Consider the following 21,801-nt stretch of genomic DNA (forward strand, 5'->3'; position numbering starts at 1 on the left):
CCTCCGCTATACCTTTAATGACATTTAACTGATCAGTTACATAAGTTATGGCATTAATTGAAAACGTAAGTGGGTCTTTCAAATGAACACAGTACAAAGATCCAGTAATGCTTATGACTTCTGAGTGTCCAAATGGGTCATAAAGTTAGTTCTCGGCAAAACAGCTTCACGCATTTAACGTCTGTAATGTTGTGAAGCAACATATTTGATGAGAAATTATATGATATTGTATTCCCCCCCATTCACGTGACTTTGGTTTAGGAGACGGAGAAAGATTAAATGTGCACAGTAACAGGAATATGTTTCAGCAGTGATCATGTTTTCCCACTAGAGGACAGCACTGATTCGCTCTTCTCAGCAGATTATATGAGAGTTTGCAGACAGTGGGATCTTCACAGGCTTCACTGGTGAGATTATGATACAATGTGATGTCTTAACATCTCTTTTAATGGTGTTATGTAATGCTACATTACCCCATGACACTGGGAACACAGGTTCAAAAGCACTCTCTTTGCATGCTTGTTCATTAAAGGGGAGGCAATTTTTTATAAACCCTTTTTGTTAGACTGGTTGAAACTTTCTTCACATCCTGACAGCAAATCAATTATAGAAGTGGTCTAAATATTAAAACATGTACATATATCTTCTGTGGAAGTCTTCTCTCCTGCACTGAGGCAGAAATGTCCACTTATTTTACTCCTTTCTATATCCTGAAGATTCTGAAGGGTCTGTTCATATATCATTCACATGATTTATATAATTACATTTTTTTCTGTCTGTTTCTGTTCTGATTTATGGACTATGAAGTGATAAAAGAGATCTCCAAAATCTCCTGTGTAAAAACCTAATATGTCAACAAATTGAAAGAATAAGTTTGAACCTGGCTATATCTGTTCTGGAAATGTATGAAAATTAGAGCATATTGAATTAGATAATGCCTCATTTGCATATAATCAAACATTTCAGAGAAGTTTTGATGCAAAAAACATTTTATAGTTACATATTAAAACCATGCAGAAAGTAAACTCCATTTATTAAAGCTGCAGTCCATAGCTTTTTGGGGTTAAAAATTATCCAAAATAATTTTTTTAGCAAGTGCATAACCAGCCAGTGTTCAACACTCTCTGCTTGCCGTAGCTCGATTCAAAACGGTAAGCTTGTAATAATGTTTTTAATTCCAGTGGTACTGGTGGATTTCCACGGGAAATTCAAGCGTGTCTTTGCGTCATTACGTCACATCTGTCCACATAAAGAAGAGTCTCGGCTAGTAGGCTATGAGTGTGAGGATGTTGGAGGTGGAGATTTATAGCTTTTTCTCACAGCACTCGATATAATTAAACTTATCAATTTGATGGCGGATCCAGAAAGGTTCAAACGACAATCACCAGTGACAACTGGAGATTAACCTGAACAAACGCGAAAGACTTCGGAGAAAAAAAGACACTGCAACCGGCCCATGCGAAAACAAGGATAAATATCGGAAGGCCATTAAATGTAGTCACGCAATGCTGATGTTGTTAACATTAACAATTTGAGAACAAAGTATAATTTGCACGGTTTGACATGATATGATAAGTGATCGTAGATTTAATCAGCGCGATTTACTGCAATGCTTTTTTCCACTTAGTTGGTCAGAACAAAAGTGGATGTTACTTGTTCAGACGACATTTTCCTGTGAAAATTCTTATGTTGGTCATACTTCCAAAAAGTAGGATCTTTGATTGCGAATGACAGTATCAACACCACCGGTGCGGCGACTGACAGCCGCACATTCTCCTCAAAAAGTTGGATTCATCCGCGCTGTGCCGTGCCGAAGCACAACCCACATAAAGTTGATAATTCCGCGAATAGCAATTGCAGATTTCAAACAGAGATGGCGACAAAGAGGAAAAACTACGGACTGCAGCTTTAATGTACGGTACTGTGCAAAAGTCTTTGGCATGTTAATACATATTGAGGCAAACTAAGTCCAGAAGAACTGCAGGAACGTCTCCGAGATGCTTGAGGAAACCTTCCTGCAAAGCTACAGGACTGTGAAAGTACTGGCACTCGTGTTAAAATGCTGTAAAGTGAGAATGCTTTCAAAAATAAAATCACAAATTGAATTTATTTATGATTTAACTTCTATTAACTAATTCAAATCAATATATGGTGTAACGACCCTTTGCGTTTATAACAGCTTTTGTCCAGGTACACTTGCGCATAGTTTTTCAGGAAGCTTTGCAGGAAGGTTTCCTCAAGCATCTCGGAGACGTTCCCGCAGTTCTTCTGGATTTATTTTGTCTCCGTTTTTTCTGTTTCTTCATGTAATCACAGACGGACTCGATGATGGTGAGATCAGATCATACCGGCTGTCGTCAGACTCCTTGTGCATACACAAATCTCACTGGATTATTACAATTAATGGCAAAAAGAAATTTGGAAATGTAAACTGGTATTTCCTACTGACACACTACAGCAAAAGATATAAATAACTGACTTAAAATAATTTTTTGGATATTAACATGCCTAAGACTTTTGCACAGTACTGCATGTTATTGTTAATATTAAGCGGCACAATCAAGCAGTTAATATTAGGCAGCACAGTTGTTGTTTTTAACATTGATAATAATCAGAAATGTTTCTTGAGCAGCAAATCATTATTAGACTGATTTCTGAGTGATAATGTGACACTGAAGACTGGAGTAATGATGTTGAAAATTCAGCTTTGATCACAGAAATAAATTAAAGCAAGAATTTATTTATTGCCTAAAACCCTCTTAGCTGTTCTAAATTAATAAAAATATTTATTTGAATATTTATTTAAACACACAGATGCAGTGGATCAGTAATACTGACGTCATGAGGTCACAGGTGTATGTTTGTAGAGTCATTTACAACGGCTTTGAACGCGGCTCAACCAATCAGAATCAAGGACCGGAACTATCCTTTTTAAAATCCATTGTAAATTTGTAATAATATTTCACAATATCACTGTTTACTGTATTTTTGATCCAATGAATGCAGCCTTGGTGAACATAAGAGACTTATGCATATGACATAAGAAACAACCCCAACCTTTTGAACGGTAGTGTGTGTGTGATAAATGGCCTCAGATTATCACTATGTGCATGTTTACAGAAAGACAGATTTCATCCCGTTCTCTTACGAGAGGTTCTCTCGTATTGCGTAAGTTTAGCTTACGCTACGGGTAAAGTCATCTTTTCTCGAGATATGAAGCAAAAAATTATCCTTAATTTTTATATCTTGTCAACGCAGTGCGGCAGCAAGCAGACCTAGAGCAGGCAATCTAGCGTGCTCATAGGCTGCTCTGCGGCAACTGCAGCAGCCTATCACTGAGCCCTTGGCGTGACGTCATGCCCAATGAGCGCGAGCAGCGCGCCTACGAGTCACGGCCCGAGGCGGGGCGTGGCAGAGGGTATAAATATGGGCTGAGAGGCTGCTTTCACTGATTTTTGTCTCTTCAGCGAAGCTCTAGGCATCGCTGATCTCTGAGGAAGCCGCCGTTGAAACCAGCGCCTTGCAAGCCGAGGATTCTGCCTGAGGAAGCCGGCCGCCTTCGCCGCCTTCAGCTATCCCTGCCTGCTTCGCTATCCGGCGAATATATCCTTTATTTGCTCTATGTGTGTGTGTTGTGTGCTCGCCCCGCGACACACTTTGCATCTAAAAGAGCGCGAGGCGTTGTTTCAAATGCCTCGCTCATCCTGTGGCTCGTGCAGAGCCACGCTCAGCGACGGAGACCGCCTTGTGATTGCGCTCTCTGCCTGGCCTTCTACCCGGGCGGCTGCGTACAGCGAGCCGGGTATGACAGCTGAGCGCTCGCCGGAGCCCCTCCCGCGAGCCTCGCTCTCTCCTTCTCCCCCGCCCTTCACCGACGCGCAGCGGCCGGCCATTGCCCGCACTGCCGTCGCCTCAGGGGACGAAGCAGATGACGTCAGACCCCTCTGTCAAGCCGCGCAAACGGCGCCGCTCACAAGGGATGTCAGAAACGGACGGTCTCGGGCTATAGCTTCCTTTACGTTACAAGAAAGCTACCCCCCCGTCACTGGCTAAAGGAGAGTAGAGTGTTAGCGGACTAACCTCCATTCCTGACATATTTCTCAGTCCCCTCCTAAGCTCAGGCGACTGGAAATACATATATTGCAGTAACGAGCCTGTTTTTATGCACGCACGCCTGCAAACTAACGCTACGCAAAACATGACGACGCTCGCCCTTCCTGCGCTCTTCCCCTCTGTTCGAGCCGCGCAAACGCGCCGCTCACAAGGGATGTCAGAAGTAGGCGGTCACGGGCTGGCTTCCTTTACGTTATAAGAAAGCTACCCCGCGTCTCGGTCGTGCGCGTCACCTACCGGCCACCTCCATTTCTCAGTCCCCTCCTAAGCTACAGGCGACTAGAAATATCTATGTTGCAGTAAACGAGCCTGTTTTCATACACGCACGTCTGCAAACTAACGATGTCACAACACATGATGACATCTTCCCGCTCTCTCTCCCTTTGTCCGAGCCGCGCAACCGCGCCGTTCTCAAAGGATATCAGAGCGGACGTCACGAGCACCGGCGAAAAGAGGAAGTCCCACCCAGGTCGGACTAAACTCCGTTCCTGACATATTTCTCAGTCCCCTCTAAAGTTCAGGCGGCTGGAAATACTAATACTGCAGTAAACGAGCCTGTTTAATACACGCGCGCCTGCAAACAAACGCCGAAACGAAACACGACGCTCTGTGATATGCTCGCGCTAACTGAGAGCTTATGTGTGCCCCTGTGGCTCAGTGGCAGAACACTAGGCTTCCGCGCGGAGACCCGAGTTCGAATCCGACTCTGGCGGCAGATAAATATATTTTTTCTGCTGGCTTCTCCGAGCTCGCGGCAGCTTTCTTACATACAGAAAGTGAACCCGCATCTCGCACCCTCCCGCTCACAGGATGGTGCTTGAGTATTTATGAGCGTCTAAACATATGAGCCATCAAAGCATTCGCTCAATCAGTTTCCTATAACGCCAATGGTGTTATAAGTGTAGAATATGTGCCCACTCCCACGTGCTCACTGCTACACACAAACACGGTCTCCCCGGTAACGCTCACAGAGCGCACTCTCATAGCGGGCATGCGCCGCTCGAGTGCTAAGCGTAGAGAATGTGCCCACAATTCTGTGCCCACACCTACCCACTGCCCGCTCTGTTACACAGTTACCCCGGGTTGCAGATCCTCCAAAGCTCACAAACATTCCGGCTCTGGCCGAAGGTGTCATAAGTGTAGAAAATGTGCTCACCACTACACACAAACACTATCCCCATGGTAACACGCTCAGAGCGCACTCTCATAAAGCGGACACACGCTCGAGTACCAAGTGTAGTAAATGTGCCCACAACCCTGTGCTCACAACTACCCGCTGCTTGCTCTGCCACTCAGTTACCTCGGGTTACAAAGCTCCCAAACACTGGCCGTGTTATAAGTGTAAACTCTGCGCCCGCTCACGAGCACGCGCACCCACTTTCAGACATGACAACCCCCACGCCGCTCTCGCGCCAGGGGTGTTTAGCAGCAAAACTCGCTCCATCCGTAGCGATCGAGCCATCATATGCTGTACAGCCAGTCAGCACTGTTTTCCAGCCCCCGTGTTCGAGCACTGGCGGCGCGTCGCCGCCCCATCCTCTCTGATACAGGTTCCCCATCCCGCTCAGCGCGGCGATCTGAACCCAGAGACCATTCGACCCCTAGCTATGCGTGCAAAAGCATGGGAAGCTATTCAGGGCGCGTCAGAATGGGTGCTGAATACTATATAACACGGCTATTCGCTTCAATTCGCTCGTCGCCCCCCGCGCTTTCTAGCGCAGACGGAGACAAAAGTGACTTTAGAAGCAGCGCACCTGCTTCAAGCAGAAATAGCGAAGCTGCTGCGCAAAGGGGCTATAGAACAGGTTTATCCTTCTCTGAGCGAGTCGGGCTTTACAGCCGTTACTTCCTCGTACCCAAGAAGGACGGAGCGCTGAGACCTATTTTAGATCTGAGACATTTGAAAGCTCTCATGAGACGGCCGTTCAAAATGATCACAACCAGACAAATCCTCGCGCAAATTCGCCCGGGAGACTGGTTCATCTCTCTCGATCTAAAGGACACATATTTTCAGATTCAGATAATACCCCGTCACAGGCCATTCTTGAGATTCGCCTTCGACGGTCGGGTATATCAGTACACCGTCCTGCCGTTCGGTCTATCTTTAGCACCCCGTACATTTACGAAGTGCATGGACGCGGCTCTCTCTCCCCTGAGGAGACAAGGAATGCGGATACTGAATTATCTGGACGACTGGCTAGTCCTCGCGCAGTCAGAGGCAGAGCTTTTGTCTCACAGAACAGCGCTTCTCAGCCATCTGGAAAGCTTGGGTCTCTCGGTCAACTGGACCAAGAGCTCATTACTGCCCCGCCAGTCGACTTCCTTTCTCGGAATAGAACTGGACTCGGTGGCTATGACGGCCAGATTGTCAGAGCAGCGCGCGCGCCGCATTCGACATCTCGCCGCGTCTTTCCAGACGGGCAGTCAGGTTCCGCTGAGGACATTCCAGCGAGTCCTGGGGCATATGGCCTCAGCTGCAGCAGTGCTCCAGCTGGGCTTACTGCGCATGCGCCCGCTTCAACGCTGGCTGAAAGCGCGAGTGCCTCACCGAGCCTGGACGGCCGGCCGCTTACGAGTCAGAGTGGATCATGGCTGTGTTTCAGCCCTGCAGCCCTGGCTAGCAGCCGAATGGTATCGCACGGGAGTGACGATGGGAGTTGTCTCGCACCGGAAAGTTGTCTCGACAGATGCGTCCAACCTAGGTTGGGGAGCGCTATTAGAGGGCAGACCGGTCTATGGCCCTTGGTCAGACCAGGAGAGTCACCTTCATATAAACTGTCTAGAGATGCTGGCGGTCGAGAAAGCGCTCAAACACTTCCTCCCATACCTACAGGGCCACCATGTACTAGTCCGCACGGACAACATGTCAGTGGTAGCCTATGTGAACCGTCAGGGCGGTGTCAGATCCAAAACACTCTGCGCCCTGGCGGAACGCCTCCTTGTGTGGGCTCAGCACTCACTGCGCTCGCTGAGAGCCGCGCATGTGCCGGGTCTCCTGAACGAGGGTCCAGACAGACTGTCCAGGGACAATGTTCACCTGGGGGAGTGGTCTTTGCATCCCCAAACAGTCCAGTCACTGTGGCGCCGTTTCGGCAGAGCGGAAGTCGACCTCTTTGCGTCAAAAGACAACGCGCACTGCCCACGGTTCTTTTCCAAGAGCGAGGACGCGCTGGCCCAAACCTGGCCCAGCGGCCCGCTTTACGCTTTTCCCCCTGTCTCTCTGCTGCCACAAGTCATCGGGAGAATCAGGGAAGCGCGCCACACGGTGCTCCTCATAGCCCCGTATTGGGAGAATCAAACGTGGTTCCCAGATCTAATACGGCTGGCGGACACACCCCCCTGGCCGATACCGGTGAGAAGAGACCTTCTCTCTCAAGCCCGCGGCTCGATCTGGCATCCTCATCCAGAGCGCTGTCTCTGCATGTATGGATAGTCAACGGATACCCGTTGACTTGCCAATAGGGGTTGTGAACACGATCACACAGTCTAGAGCTCCCTCTACGAGACGGCTCTACACATCTAAATGGTCTGTGTTTAATAAATGGTGCACCGCCCAAGGGCTGGATCCACAAACATGTGAGGTGTCGCGTGTGCTTTGTTTCCTCCAAGAGCTGTTGGACATGGGCAGGTCCCCCTCCACGCTCAAAGTATATGTTGCGGCCATATCAGCTTTTTCCGACTCGGCGCTGGGCCGCGCATTAGGGAGGAATGAGTTCATTATCCGCTTCCTTAGAGGAGCTAGGAGGATGAACCCCCCGCGACCCCCCTCGGTTCCTATTTGGGATTTTTCCCTGGTCTTAGAGGCCATGAAAGCGCATCCCTTTGAACCCATGGAAACTGTGGATATGAAATACCTCACGCTCAAAACCGTTTTTCTGATAGCCCTTTCTTCAGTCAAACGTGTGGGTGACCTGCATGCGTTATCAGTTAACGCGGCATGTCTCGAGTTCGGACCTAATGACTCTAAAGTCATTCTCAAACCGAGACACGGTTATGTCCCCAAAGTGTTGGGCACACCCTTCAGAGCACAGGTCATTTCTCTCTCAGCTTTGCCGGCTACCGGCAGCGAAGTTGACAGTAATCTCCTTTGCCCTGTCAGAGCGCTGAGAAATTACATTACGCGCTCCGCCGCCATGAGGCGCTCGGAGCAGCTTTTCGTTTCGTTTGGTGGGCGCACCAAGGGTCTCGCCGCCTCGAAACACACTCTGTCCAGATGGATAGTGGACGCTATTGCAGCTGCTTATGCGTCTAAAGACCTGCAATGCCCTTTGGGCATCAGAGCCCACTCTACTAGAGGCATGGCCTCGTCATGGGCTTGGACTAGCGGAATTTCTATTCATGACATTTGTACGGCGGCGGGCTGGGCCTCCCCGTCTACATTTGTTAGATTTTACAATCTAGAAGTTCCCGCCCTGCAGGCTAAACTTTTATCAGTCTAAATCTCGCGTAGGCCGGCCCACTTCTGTGCGCGGGCTACTGCTGTTTGATTTAGCCCTCCTGGTTGAGCTGTACAATATAAGGGTTGGTTAGTCAGACCGGCCGCGCCGTTCTGTTCCCCCTACTATGTGCTTATGTACTTGCGCTAGCCATATCATTGGCCGCCTGGCTCACACTCTCGTGTTCCCCGGGCTTCCCTGGGACTCATTCAGTGGATGCCGGGCGCGCACGGCGTTGACAAGGGAGTTCCCGTAGCGTAAGCTAAACTTACGCAATACGAGAGAACCTCTCGTAAGAGAACGTACTCGGTTACCTTACGTAACCTCTGTTCTCTCTAGAGAGGGAACGAGTATTGCGTAACCCGCCGTGCTCGCGCCACGAGCTCACTCGCTTCTGCGACAAAAACCAGTGAAAGCAGCCTCTCAGCCCATATTTATACCCTCTGCCACGCCCCGCCTCGGGCCGTGACTCGTAGGCGCGCTGCTCGCGCTCATTGGGCGTGACGTCACGCCAAGGGCTCAGTGATAGGCTGCTGCAGTTGCCGCAGAGCAGCCTATGAGCACGCTAGATTGCCTGCTCTAGGTCTGCTTGCTGCCGCACTGCGTTGACAAGATATAAAAATTAAGGATAATTTTTTGCTTCATATCTCGAGAAAAGATGACTTTACCCGTAGCGTAAGCTAAACTTACGCAATACTCGTTCCCTCTCTAGAGAGAACAGAGGTTACGTAAGGTAACCGAGTACGTTCTTTGCTCATGGATGTGTGTAATGGAAAACTTCCTGTGTGTTTTGTTATCGCTCCTCTCTCATTCGATTATCCTGCTGTGCTGCTCCAGTCTGATTGGATTATTTGCTCTGTAATGAATCTGATTGGCTGAGAGCCGTAATGATCGGTCTTATAACTAGGGAGACGGGACATGTGTCTGCTTTCTGTCGTTCCCGTGTGTTTGTGTGCTCCTCTGCTACTATACCCTGCTCTCACCATTAGTTATCTTTTCCTTCTTCCTCTAACACTTTTTTTTTTCTGCTGATAACCAATGTGCTAGGATCCCTATTGTGATGTATATCTGAGTAAAACTGCTTCTTAAATGAGAAAAAATGTAGGGCGGGACTTGACATTGTCATGGGGAATTGATAGTATGGTTGTGGTTTGCTATTGGTGGATCTCATGTGAGTGACAGGTTGCCCCGCCCTCACGCCAGTAAACACATCATCAGAGAAGAGAAGAGATGATGCTGCAAGAGGGAGGGGAAGTTATTTTGATTAAAGATTAAGAATTTTAATTAATTAAAAAATAAATCATAAATAATATTACATAAATAGTAAGAATTGTCAATTTTGATTTCATGAGGACTTGATTTTAATGAATGTTTATCAATGCCGTTAAATACACCAATAAAATAACTCATTTATTTTAATTAATTCATTACAAATGTAAATATAATGTATAATTATTAAATACTATGTTTAGCATTTTATAGAAGGCATTTGCCAGTATCTTTATTAACTGGTTCACCTAAAATATCAAAGTGTCATTCCTTGACCTCCATACCTAATGTTTTTAGCTAATACAGTGACCCAAACATATTTTGACACCAAAAAAAGTCTGAATGTCACTGCATAATATAATTAAATATCAAATAAAGAGTCTTGTCTCAGGATTCTGCAGAATCGTTTCTCTTCCCTTTTCTTAATCATTTTTCTGAAGTCTCAATGCATTTGAATGCACATTTATTGGATGTATGAACTTGTCAAGTTCACACAGGTGTAGAGAATCACATTAACCACAAACAAACACAAAGTCATCTGACTTAATTATTCAACGGTTTTATTATTTAAAACTGTACGAACGTCTTTTCTGCCGTGTGTGTGTGTGTGGCCGTGTGTGTGTTTGTGAAGCTGCGTGTGGAATATTTCATCAGGATCCAGATTCAGGACTGAATGGTGGTCCTTTCGGTTTCTATGGCCGCCGTTGCCATAACACTCTGTCTCCGGGGGCTTGTAACTCGGCCGGAGAGATTGACAGAGCGCAGTTGTGTGGCAGAGAGAGAATCAGGGTGGTACAGTACGTGTGGGTATGAATGTGTGTGTTTGTGTTGGCCGCACGAGAGCCAAACTTCTGTCTCCCTGTCCATCAACATTCACTTCGTGCCTCACTAAATTTAAGCTGCTGGACGACACAGCCAGACCTGCTGAGGATTTAATGAGCGAATGTCTGTGTGTACAGAAATGAGCTGGATCTGCTGTGAGTGTGTGTGTGTGTTTGAGCTGCGTGTGGCTTTGGATGTTTGGTCCTAGCATATTGCTTACTGCATATATATGCTCCGTCTCAAATGCTGCAGGATCGTTTCTCTTCACTTTTCTTAATCATTTTTCTGAAGTCTCAATGCATTTGAATGCATATTTGTTTGATGTATGAAGTTGTCAAGTTCACACAGGTGTAGAGAATCACATTAACCACAAACAAACACAGTAATCTGACTTAATTATTCAACCCTAAATCTGTTGTTTTATTTAAACGTCTTTATTTAAACGTCTTTTTTTTTTTTACATTTGTGCATTTCATATATATATATATATATATGATATTTATCTCATATTTTTTATATAAAAATATACAATATGTACATTCATAGTCTGATCAAACATTGAGTCAAGAATGAGAAAAATAATTGTGGATGTTATTACTTTTTGCTCTGGTTTATTTCCACACTGAAAATGGTGGGATGCATTGACGAATGCATTGCATTGTGGGATACATTAGTGTGCTCTAGTTGTACAGTATGCTGCACATGTTGGCAAATGCAGGATGTTGAGTTTCATAAAAACAGGTCCAGTTCTCATTTCTCAGAAACAAAAACATTAATCTGCTAATTAAATACAGCCAATGTTAGGATTAAGATCCTAAAACATATGAATTTCTTCACAATTAAATTAGATGTTTTACTTTTTTTTGTAATTCTTATTATTCTCAACAAACCTTAAATAGATTCGTATTACTTAGGTACAGGATTTCAGGAGAATAAATACTGAAATTCAGTAGTTTTTATCTACATACAGTTCACTACCGTTCAAAAGTTTGGGGTCAGTATGGTTTTTCTTTTTTTATACTTTTTTTCAGCAAGCGTGCATTAAATTGATCAAAAGTCACAGCAAAGACATTTATAATGTTACAAAAGATTTCGATTTTAAATTAATGCTGTTCTTTTGAAATTTCTATTCATCAAATAATACCGGAAAAAAATACCCGATCATGTTTTGTTTTTTCTACAAAAAATATGAAGCAGCATAACTGTTTTTAACATTGATAATAATCAGAAATGTTTCTTGACCAGCAAATCAGCATATTAGAATGATTTCTGAAGGATCACGTGACACTGAATGATGCTATATAAATTACATTTTAAAATATATTACAATAGGAATTTTTATTTTAAATTGTAATAATATTTCACAATATTACTGTTTTTTACTCTGTTTTTGATTTTTTAAAAATGCAGCAGAAGACTTCTCTTGAATAACCCCAAACTATAACATATATACTAATACATAATTTAAAATAAATCAAAATTACACTAATCATTTTGACACAAAATCTGGCACATTTCTACTGGTTTCATAAAGTACTGTACATAATCGGTTAGTAGGTAGTTTGGAATTTGACTTTCTCTATCATTCTTGTCTTGCTCTTATAATTATGTCTCTCTCTCTCTCTCTCTCTCTCTCTCTCTCTCTCTCTCTCTCTCGCTCTCTCTCTCTCTCTCTCTCTCTCAGCGAGGAGCTGGATGATCCTCAGCCCAACACTCATGTCACCTGTCCTGTTAAGACCATGACCAAAGGCCCAGGAACGCCTGTCAGAAACACAGCAGGTAATCAGCACATGACTAAAGGTTCAACCTCTCTCTTTCCAGATACTGACCACAGTGTCTTCCAATAAGCACTGTGTATATAAACTAGATATGCGAGATTGGAATGTCACTGTGTTGGCAATATTAAATACCTTCAGCTGGAGCAAAGGCTGGATATGATTTATTAGTTTATTGTCATATACTGTACATCCAGCGCTTCCCAGCCGTTACATATCACATACCCAGCACTCGATTCGTCCTGGCAAACTATTTCACTAAAACGCATGATACCTTTTTTTCCTTCCTTCCTTTTGTTTTGTTTTTAATTGTCCTTTTTGAATTTTCTCTCGTATCTGTTTTGCCTCCATCGCTTGACCTCTCAACTGCGTAGCTTAATGACACTCAATGAAACCAAATTAAGTTTTAAACACGTTCACATTTTAGAGAATGCAGTTAATATTTCTATCATTTATGATTTATCTCATCAACCCACAATTTATCCGAAAATTCGTTTTTTATTACTTGACCCCCCGACCCATGGATTATCCACGGTGTCCGCAGATATAACCGTGATCCGCGTGTCACTAATATACTCTAATGTTTGGACGCACTACACTGAAAAAGATTTGGCATACGATTTACTTTGAAATTGCTAGTAAATTTAACATATTGCGATAGTCTTTTCTTCCCTATTGTGGCATTTTTATATATATATATATATATATATATATCAAAGTGAAATGGCTTTTTTGTTTGATATTGTCAAACAAAATATATTGTCATGGGGAATTGATTGGATGGTTGTGGTTTGCTATTGGTGGATCTCATGTGATTGACAGGTTGCCCCGCTCTCATGCCAGTAAACACATCATCAGAGAAGAGAAGAGATGAGATACCGCTGCTATAGGGAGGGGAAGTTATTTTGATTAAGAATAATCAGGGTAAAAGGAAATAAAAAAATCACGAATAAATCATTGATGATAAATACTGTTGTCAGTTTTGATTTCACGATGACTTTAACTGCCATTATTCCACTAGAAGACAAATTGACGTATCTGTTCTGTTTGAAGGTTAGGATTAAGTAATAATACTTAATTGTAATACTTCAGATATATTTAAGCTGCAGGCCTTAGGTAGCCGACGCACCTTAAGACAAGCTAAAGCTCTAACAAGTGTTTGGGTTTGTGTCTTTTGGCAGGTCTCATTACTCCCACTTTTGGTGTCGTGAGCAACAGTACACCTTTAGGCCCCGCCTTAGACCGCCCCATGCCCCGCCCACACCCAAAAGACGAAGCCTCATTGGTCCAGATGGCAGAACACATCCCTGCTGGCACACGCACTCCTATGTGTGCTCACTGCGACATGGTTATCAGGTATGCAAACAAGTATTCAATGAAATAGTCCATTTTTGCTTTGCTTTGTAAGATGTGGAGTCAGAATATGTCCACAATTAGGTTTCTTATGAGGCTACACAATGCTGTTGATCATTTGAAACAGCCTTTGTGTTGGGATTATGCCTGTGATTCCCTACAGTGCTGTCTAGGTAGGAAACTCACGAGCTTTTGGAATGAATATACAATATAAAAAACATGTTTAACAACAACTGGCACTATTGCTTCATTGTTTGTTTTCAGTCAGAAACGTCATTCCAGTTTTAATTGAACACATACTGACATTGACATTTGGTTTTCTCTGCACCTTTAGCACAGTATTACAGGATGTCATATTCATAGAATCACAATGTCATTAATAGAGTTTCGCCATAAAAATGTCACTTAACACATGTTCATACTGATTAGCTTTCCTCCATATGATCTTACCCTTCTCACCCTCAAATCTGCAGCTCTTCTGATTCTGTTCTTATACATAGTTATATATGCCATATGTTGGCAGCATTATAAGGCATCATGGATGCATTTCTATCCTTTTTTATTAATATAATGTAACATTTATTATTAATATAAATATCATTAATAAATTAATCAAATGAATTTAGTAAAAAAAAATTATATAAACTTAAATGGAATATTTCTTCTAATATTTGTATATTAATTATTATTATTAATATATTAATAAAATACATTTAGTTACAGAGTATTTATAAAAATAATTCATATAAACATAAACAGACATTTTCTTCCAATATCTGTCTATTTATTCTCAATAGAATATATTAATATAATTAATTATATTAATTTTTTATTTTTATTTAGACATAGACTAATTCTTACAAAATCTATAATTATTATCAACTTATAAAGTATTTTATTAGTATCATTAATTCATTAACAAACTATAGATAAAAATCATATAAACATAAATGGACTATTTCTTCCACTATTTTGTGGGCTTAATAAAGTATTGTGTTGTTAGCTCAGCAACAAGCTACTGTAAGTAACTCTAAAATCAATGGAGCAACACTCGGGTTTCAGAAGTTGAAATCCCATTCATTTCCTTCATAGATCAATTGTTTTTGTGACTGACTGACTCTCTAATCTCTAATGACTCTCTAGGTTTTGAACTGGAGCTTCTGTTTCTCCATCTTTCCTCTTGCTGTCTCTCTCCTTCACTTTGAAAATGAGATGATTAGCTTAAGAGCGATATATAATAACAATAGTCACTCTAAACTCACCTCTTACTTTCACAGAGCGAACGACGACCACCTTATCTGACAAGAAACACACACCTGTGTAACACACACCAGATATCACACTCAGGGTGGGAAAAGAGATGGGAAAGTGTAGACTTAGTTACCTGTGTGTGTGTGTGTGTGTGTGTGTGTGTGTGTGTGTGTGTGTGTGTGTGTGTGTGTGTGTGTGTGTGTGTGTGTGGTTATTAGTAATTAGGATCAGTCTCTTCTCACAGAGCCTTCATTTAGCAAATTAAACCCTGAATATTTATTCCACATGAGAGTAAGCATTACACCAGACTGTTACAGATACACACACACACACATATTCTCAGTTTCACTAGCACACTAAATTACCTCTGATATTCAGATATTTGCTGAAGCCGTTAGTGATCGGTGAGGTGTGTAATTTACCTGCTAAAAAATATTATAGTGGGCAAAAAAATAATTATAACATTAAGGCTAACATATTCATCCTAAGAGCTAAAAAACTTAAAGGCACACTATGCAGTTTCCGTTTTTGTCAAACAGCGACCCCTAGAGTCGCTGTGGAGTACTTGTATTTAACGTTACTCTTTTTTGTCACGCTTTCTTGGTTTTCTTCGTCGACTCTGCCATGATTCACGTCTGAAATGCGTGCTAGTGTCCTCCACAGAGGCTGCTTCATATGTTGTTGATGTATGTGACGTCGTGCCGTAAAGCAGGTCGTGATTCTCGTGAGATTTGTCGGGGCGCCACCTCTCAAACCTGCATTTCTGGTTTTGCCAGCGGCGTCCCCCCCTCCTGCTTTGCTATCGGGATGATTCGCCCTACTACGAGTTCGTTTACCATCTAAATGATTTCGAAGCTGTTATATATATATTAAGGTACAAATCTTGCATAGTGTGCCTTTAAATTTTGATTTCAAGGGGCCTTTAAATATTGTATAAGCAAACAGACTGTGGTAGGTGGCTTGTTAGTCTCTTACCATCTAGGTGGGCTTTCCTTTCCCAGAATAATTGGAATAATTGCAAATTGGACCAAAAATTTGGATATGTCACAACATAATATTCACCCAATGTACAATAGCACAATGTTTATTGCTGTTTGATGTGAGTGTGTGTTTTATGGTGTGGTTCAGGGGCCCGTTCCTGATGGCGATGGGTAAATCCTGGCACCCGGAGGAGTTCACATGCGCTCACTGCAGCGTGTCTCTGAGCGAGCTGGGGTTTGTGGAGGAACAGGGCTCTGTCTACTGCCAACACTGCTACGAAGAGTTCTTCGCTCCGACATGCTCACGCTGCCAGCACAAAATCCTGGGGGTCCGTGACTGTGTGTTTCATAAACATGAAATATACTCAATCTCCAACTGCCTGTCAAACGCTTGAGCTTTTGGCTCGGTTATACAAATATATTCACACACAGAGAGACATTAATATGTCTTTTAGGACTGTTTGAACATTCTTTTCTTCATTTTATGCGCATGTACACTACCGTTCAAAAGTTTAGGGTCAGTAAGATGTTTGCTTGATTTCACATTTATCAGAAGTGACAAAAGATTTGTATTTCAAATAAATGCTGTTGTTTCAGACTTTCTATTCATCAAAGAATCATTAAGCAGCACAACTGTTTTCAACATTGATAAAAATAAGAAATGTTGAGAAGCAAATTAGCATATTAGAATGATTTCTGAAAGATCATGTGACACTGAAGATGTATGGAGTAATGATGCTGAAAATAATTGAATAAATTGCATTTTAAAATGTAAACCGTTATTTTAAATGGTAGTAATTTTTCACAATATTTATATTTTCTATATTTTTAAATCAAATAAATGCAGCCTTGGTGAGCATAAGATACTTTTTTCAATAACATAAAATAATCGTACCGACCCAAAACTTTTGAATGGTAGTATACTGTATGTGTATTGTGTAACTATGATGATGATGATGATGTGTTTTAACAGGAAGTGATCAATGCACTCAAGCAGACCTGGCATGTGTATTGCTTCCTCTGTGCGTCCTGCCAGCAACCGATAAGAAACGATACTTTTCACCTCGAGGATGGAGAGCCATACTGCGAGAGAGGTGTTTGTTTGTCTATTGCTTTCTATAGACTTCTATTACTTTTTAATACTGAGATAATGGTATTTTAGACCACCTAACTCCCATACAAACCTTTCTGCTTTAAATTCAGTTCAAGTCAAGTTTATTTGTATAGCACTTTTTACAGTACATATGTAAAGCAGCAACATTTGTTTCAAATTTGCTTATTTCAATCTTAGGAAGTAAGAGATGAGTGTATCCACCAGAGATGAGTATATCAAAGTAATGTCTATATGGCAGTAATATACAGCTTTCATTTAGTACATGTTATGTGGTTAATGTTATGTTTACATGACATATACATTTACATTAAGACAATATTTAGTATGTTTTTATTTATTTTATTTCTTACCTTTTTCCTCATGGGGAATGTTGGCAGCTCCTCACAATGTAGAAGATTTCAGCTACAAAATAATAGCAAAATAAGAAGATCCTACGCAATTATGTGTTTTTAATATTGCAATTATTTGTCATAGACAGTTATGAAGTCTCCAGCTTCTCAGATGTTTCCCCTAAAAAAGACTCCAGTAATGACTTGTGCTTTCAGAAGAAGAATAACAAGGTCTTGAATTGTCCTCACATTTGCAAAGATCTCATAGTCTGCAGAGATTTCAGGGAACATTTCTGCCAAGACCAAATGATCTGAGCTACTTTACCGATCAAAGTTTGGAGTCTAAGATGTTTTAGGGCCGTATTTTAACGATCTAAGCGCGTGGTCTAAAGCGCAGGCGCAAGTTCACTTAGGTCGTGTCCTGTCCGAATCCACTTTTGCTAGTTTAACGTCGGGAAAAATGGTCGGTGCAACCGGTGCATGGTCTAAAAGGGTTGTCCCTATTCTCTTAATGAGTAATGGGTGTGTTTTGGGATTTACGTGCGTTAAACCAATCAGTGTCTCATCTCCCATTCCCTTTAAATGCCAGTTGTGCTCGTGCCATGGCAGATTCGCTATTTGATAGTGGAAAGCCCGAACGCGTCTCCAGACATGCGTGCGCGAGGTAAAAGCGCGCAAGCAGAACATCTATGGGACAAGCCGGATTCCACCATATCTTTATGTACACAATAATAATCTTTTACATTGTAATCCTTTTAATTTTAATATTTGGCATGTTTGTGTGTTGCTGTGTGTCCCTGTGTGTTTAATAAGCAGAGTGTATGCGTGTTGTGGACCCGCCTATAGGTGCGTATTACTAATGCGCTCTTTAAATAAAAAAAATATTGACTTTAGACCAGGTTTCAGTTGGTCAATGACTCAAAATGCCTCAAAATAGCAACGCGCCAACAATGCGCCAGAACACACCTCGTTTTCAGACCAGCAGCCCATGGGCGGACGAATGGGCGCAAATGCATTTGCTATTTAAACAACGTGGCATGAAAATGATAACTGCGTCGGGCTGAAACTAGCTTGCGTCCGCTTGGCGCTGCATTGCGCCGGGTGTAAGATAGGGCCCTTTTTGTCTCTTATGCTCACCAAGGCTGCATTTATTTGATAAAAAAATGGTAATAATGCGAAATATTATTGTAACCTAAAAGTACATTTTAAAATAGATTCAAATAGAAAACTGTTATTTACTCCTGGGTTTTAGGCACTCCGCTCCATGTCAGATTCATGCTGTAATTTTCAGCATCATTCCTCCAGTCTTCAGTGTCACATGAACCCTTCAGAAATCAGTCTAATATGATGATTTGATACTCTAAGAAACATTTCTTATAATCGTCAATGTTGAAAACAGTGGAGCCGCTTAATATTTTTGTTGAAACAGTGATACAGTTTTTCAGGATTCCTTGATGAACAGAAAAGCTCAAAAGAACAGCATTTATTTGAAATATAAATCTTTTGTAACACTCTAAAAAAATTTACTGACACTTTAAATGCATCCTTGCTAATTTCTCTTACTTTATGCCAACAACAGTTTCTTTTATGTCAATTTTAATTGCTCCTAAGGAATTTTAGAAGAAACATCAGAGACAAAGATGATATTTAAAGTGTCTCTGAGCACTTTAGATAAAGTCGTTGATACTGTTTTGTAATTGTGTCTTCAGATTACTACAGTCTGTTTGGGACGGGTTGCCGTGGCTGTGATTTCCCAATAGAAGCAGGAGACAAGTTTCTAGAGGCCCTGGGCGGCACCTGGCACGACACCTGCTTCGTGTGCTCAGTACGTGTGTGTTCAGGTTTGTCTGTGAGTGTTAGGGTATTCATTGAGTGTTGTGTGACGAGTGTCTGTTGTTCTCTTCAGGTTTGCAGCGTCAGTCTGGAGGGCCAGAGCTTCTTCTCCAAAAAGAACAAACCGCTTTGCAAGAAACACGCTCAGACTCTCAAAATATAAAAACACTACATAACTGTTGAAGCATAAGCAAAAAATGTAAAGAAAACATATTTACAACAATATAAATGACACATACTCAAAGTAAAAGCAGTTCTGATGAGGTGTGAAATGAAGAATGATCTGTTTGAAGCTAGTGTTTGAAACTCTTATTTTATCAGATCAAAGTATCAGAGGAAGTTTTTTCTTCTTTATCTTTTCTTTTTCTTTACTCTCTCTTTTAATCTTCTCACTTCACAGAAAAGTGTGCATTAATAAGTAAAATACACTGTAAATTAAAAAGGTTGTTTCAACTTAAAAAAGTAAGTGTTCGTGCTGCTTTAAAATTGTGTTTAGTCAACTTGAATTGTGAAGTTGCACTAAATGACAACTTGGATATTTGAGTTGATTGACTAAGCTTAAAATATGAAGGAAGCATGAGGACTTCTTTTTTTTTGTTGAAACTTTTTTTTTTTTTTTTTTAGTGTAAGGACCAATTTTTTTTTAATGAGACCATACTTGAGAGTAAATGCACATTAATTTATCTAATGTTGTGCTGCTGTGATGATGTATTTTTCTATAGGCTGTAGGCCAACGCAGAAGTTCGCATCACTTTGGTCCCCTCCTTCATCAAAAAGCCTGTATTGTTTTATCAGCTTTTGGATTATTGCAGAAAATAAGCTCTGTGACCAAAATGAACACATTTTATGAATTTTATGAATACACCAAGGGCGAATTACTTAAACGTCACCACCATAAGTTTCCAACAACTCTTTCAATCTTTATTTGAAATCTACAAGTTGGAAAGTTCGAGTGAGAATAGTTTGCAAGAGCATGATTTTAAACACAGTGAGGGAATGAAAGCGACTAGTGTGTAGATGAGTTTACGGTCACCATGATTTTGCCAAGTAAAACATGTTCTTGGAACAACATTCCTGTCTGAAAATTTAGTGCTAACCCTATCCCTAGCCCTAAACCTAACCCTACCAATAACTTTTCCCTAAAATCAGAGGGAAATGATAGTGAATAACACTGCTGTAGAAGCACCTAACCCTGGTTGTAAGCCTAAACTTGACAAACCCTAAACTTGTCCTGATTGGTTGATTGGAATGTTGTTCCAGGATCAACAAAGATGTTCACATTCACCATGAGTTTACATGTTCGGCTGATGATGTTTAAAAGCCTAAATTCAATCTGTTCATCATATAAAGCGATCGAATTACGATCTCTTTATGAACTTTTTGAAGCGTCAAAGTGGTAGTTGCGTAGCTGTCAATGGAGGGACAGAAATCTCTCAGATTTCATCAAAAAGATATTCATTTGTGTGCTGAAGATGAACGAAAATCTTACGGGTTTCAAATGACATGAGTGTGAGTAATGATTTTTTGGTGAACTATCCCTAATGTCCCCACCTGTAGTCCCATTTAGCACTTGTTAGCAACCGCCTTTTTCAAGACACATGAAAGCTTTAAAAAATCGAAAAATAAGAAAGCTAAAAATATCTTGAGCTTGTGTTCACCACAGACCTTATTTCAAGCATTTAAAGGGATACTTCACCGATTAGCATTAAGCTTTGTATCAGTAGAAACCCGGTAGTATTTTGGAATGGCCGTGCTTCCCTCCCTCATGTCTCCCTGAGACGAGAGATTTCTGTATTGTGTGTCTGGAAAAAAACCTCAGATGAGGCAAAAATCGTCATTTAGCTCATCAGAGGCTTTATTGTCCAGAGGCGAGAGACTCCAGCCAGTAGGAGGAGCTCATTCTGCATGTCTTCCACCCGCCCATAGGGGGATCTCACCATAAAACGCCGTCTTTTCAGTTTCGAGTCACTAGTAGCCTAGTTGTATCATTTCTTCCGATACTGCCCTCTGTAACCGGTAGGCGTGGCTTGGGAGTGGCCTCGTAGAGCAGCGAAGCAAGTGCATTCTGGGAGTTGTTGTCTTTCCTCCACATGAGCCAAAAATACATTTTCTGGCTTTTCTCAGTCTAGAAGGCACCAACTTCTAAAATAATTTCACATTTCTACTACATAAATGACCCAATTTAAATACACATTCATCTTTACAGCGGTGAAATATCCCTTTAACCAAAAACCCATTAAAAAAACCCATTGGCTTCAAGACGTTGGAACCGGAAGTACAAATTGCAAACTTGTGTTGGGTTTTAGGACTCATTCCTGCAGCTCCCTATCGCCAAAATACGATGATGTCATCGGAGAGGTTAGATAAGTATGTTTAGTAACATATAAATGAAATGAAAACTCATGAAATGATCTGCTGTTCTGTTCTTAAAGGAATAATGCTGTCAGAAATGTAAATTCAGTCATGATTTACTCAACATCAACACTTGCTTTCCTCTGTAGAACACATAAGGGGTTTATTGCAGAA

General features: G+C 41.8%; 1 protein-coding gene across 5 annotated transcripts in view; it reads left to right on the forward strand.

The window, feature by feature from the left end:
* pdlim5a (PDZ and LIM domain 5a) overlaps window positions 1-21,069 on the forward strand; it is a 66,510-nt gene extending 45,441 nt beyond the window's left edge. For all 5 annotated transcript variants that reach the window (XM_082171117.1, XM_082171116.1, XM_082171118.1 and 2 more), the window contains 6 exons: window positions 12,325-12,419; window positions 13,597-13,771; window positions 16,148-16,328; window positions 16,973-17,093; window positions 19,152-19,267; window positions 19,349-21,069. In XM_082171117.1, coding sequence (XP_082027243.1) covers window positions 12,325-12,419; window positions 13,597-13,771; window positions 16,148-16,328; window positions 16,973-17,093; window positions 19,152-19,267; window positions 19,349-19,438 — 778 coding nt within the window. In that variant the 3' untranslated portion in view covers window positions 19,439-21,069. The remainder of the gene's footprint in view (window positions 1-12,324; window positions 12,420-13,596; window positions 13,772-16,147; window positions 16,329-16,972; window positions 17,094-19,151; window positions 19,268-19,348) is intronic.
* The last annotated feature ends 732 nt before the right edge of the window (window positions 21,070-21,801 follow it).

Source organism: Leuciscus leuciscus (assembly GCF_965113295.1).
Source record: "Leuciscus leuciscus genome assembly, chromosome: 5".
Taxonomy (NCBI): Eukaryota; Metazoa; Chordata; class Actinopteri; order Cypriniformes; family Leuciscidae; genus Leuciscus; species Leuciscus leuciscus.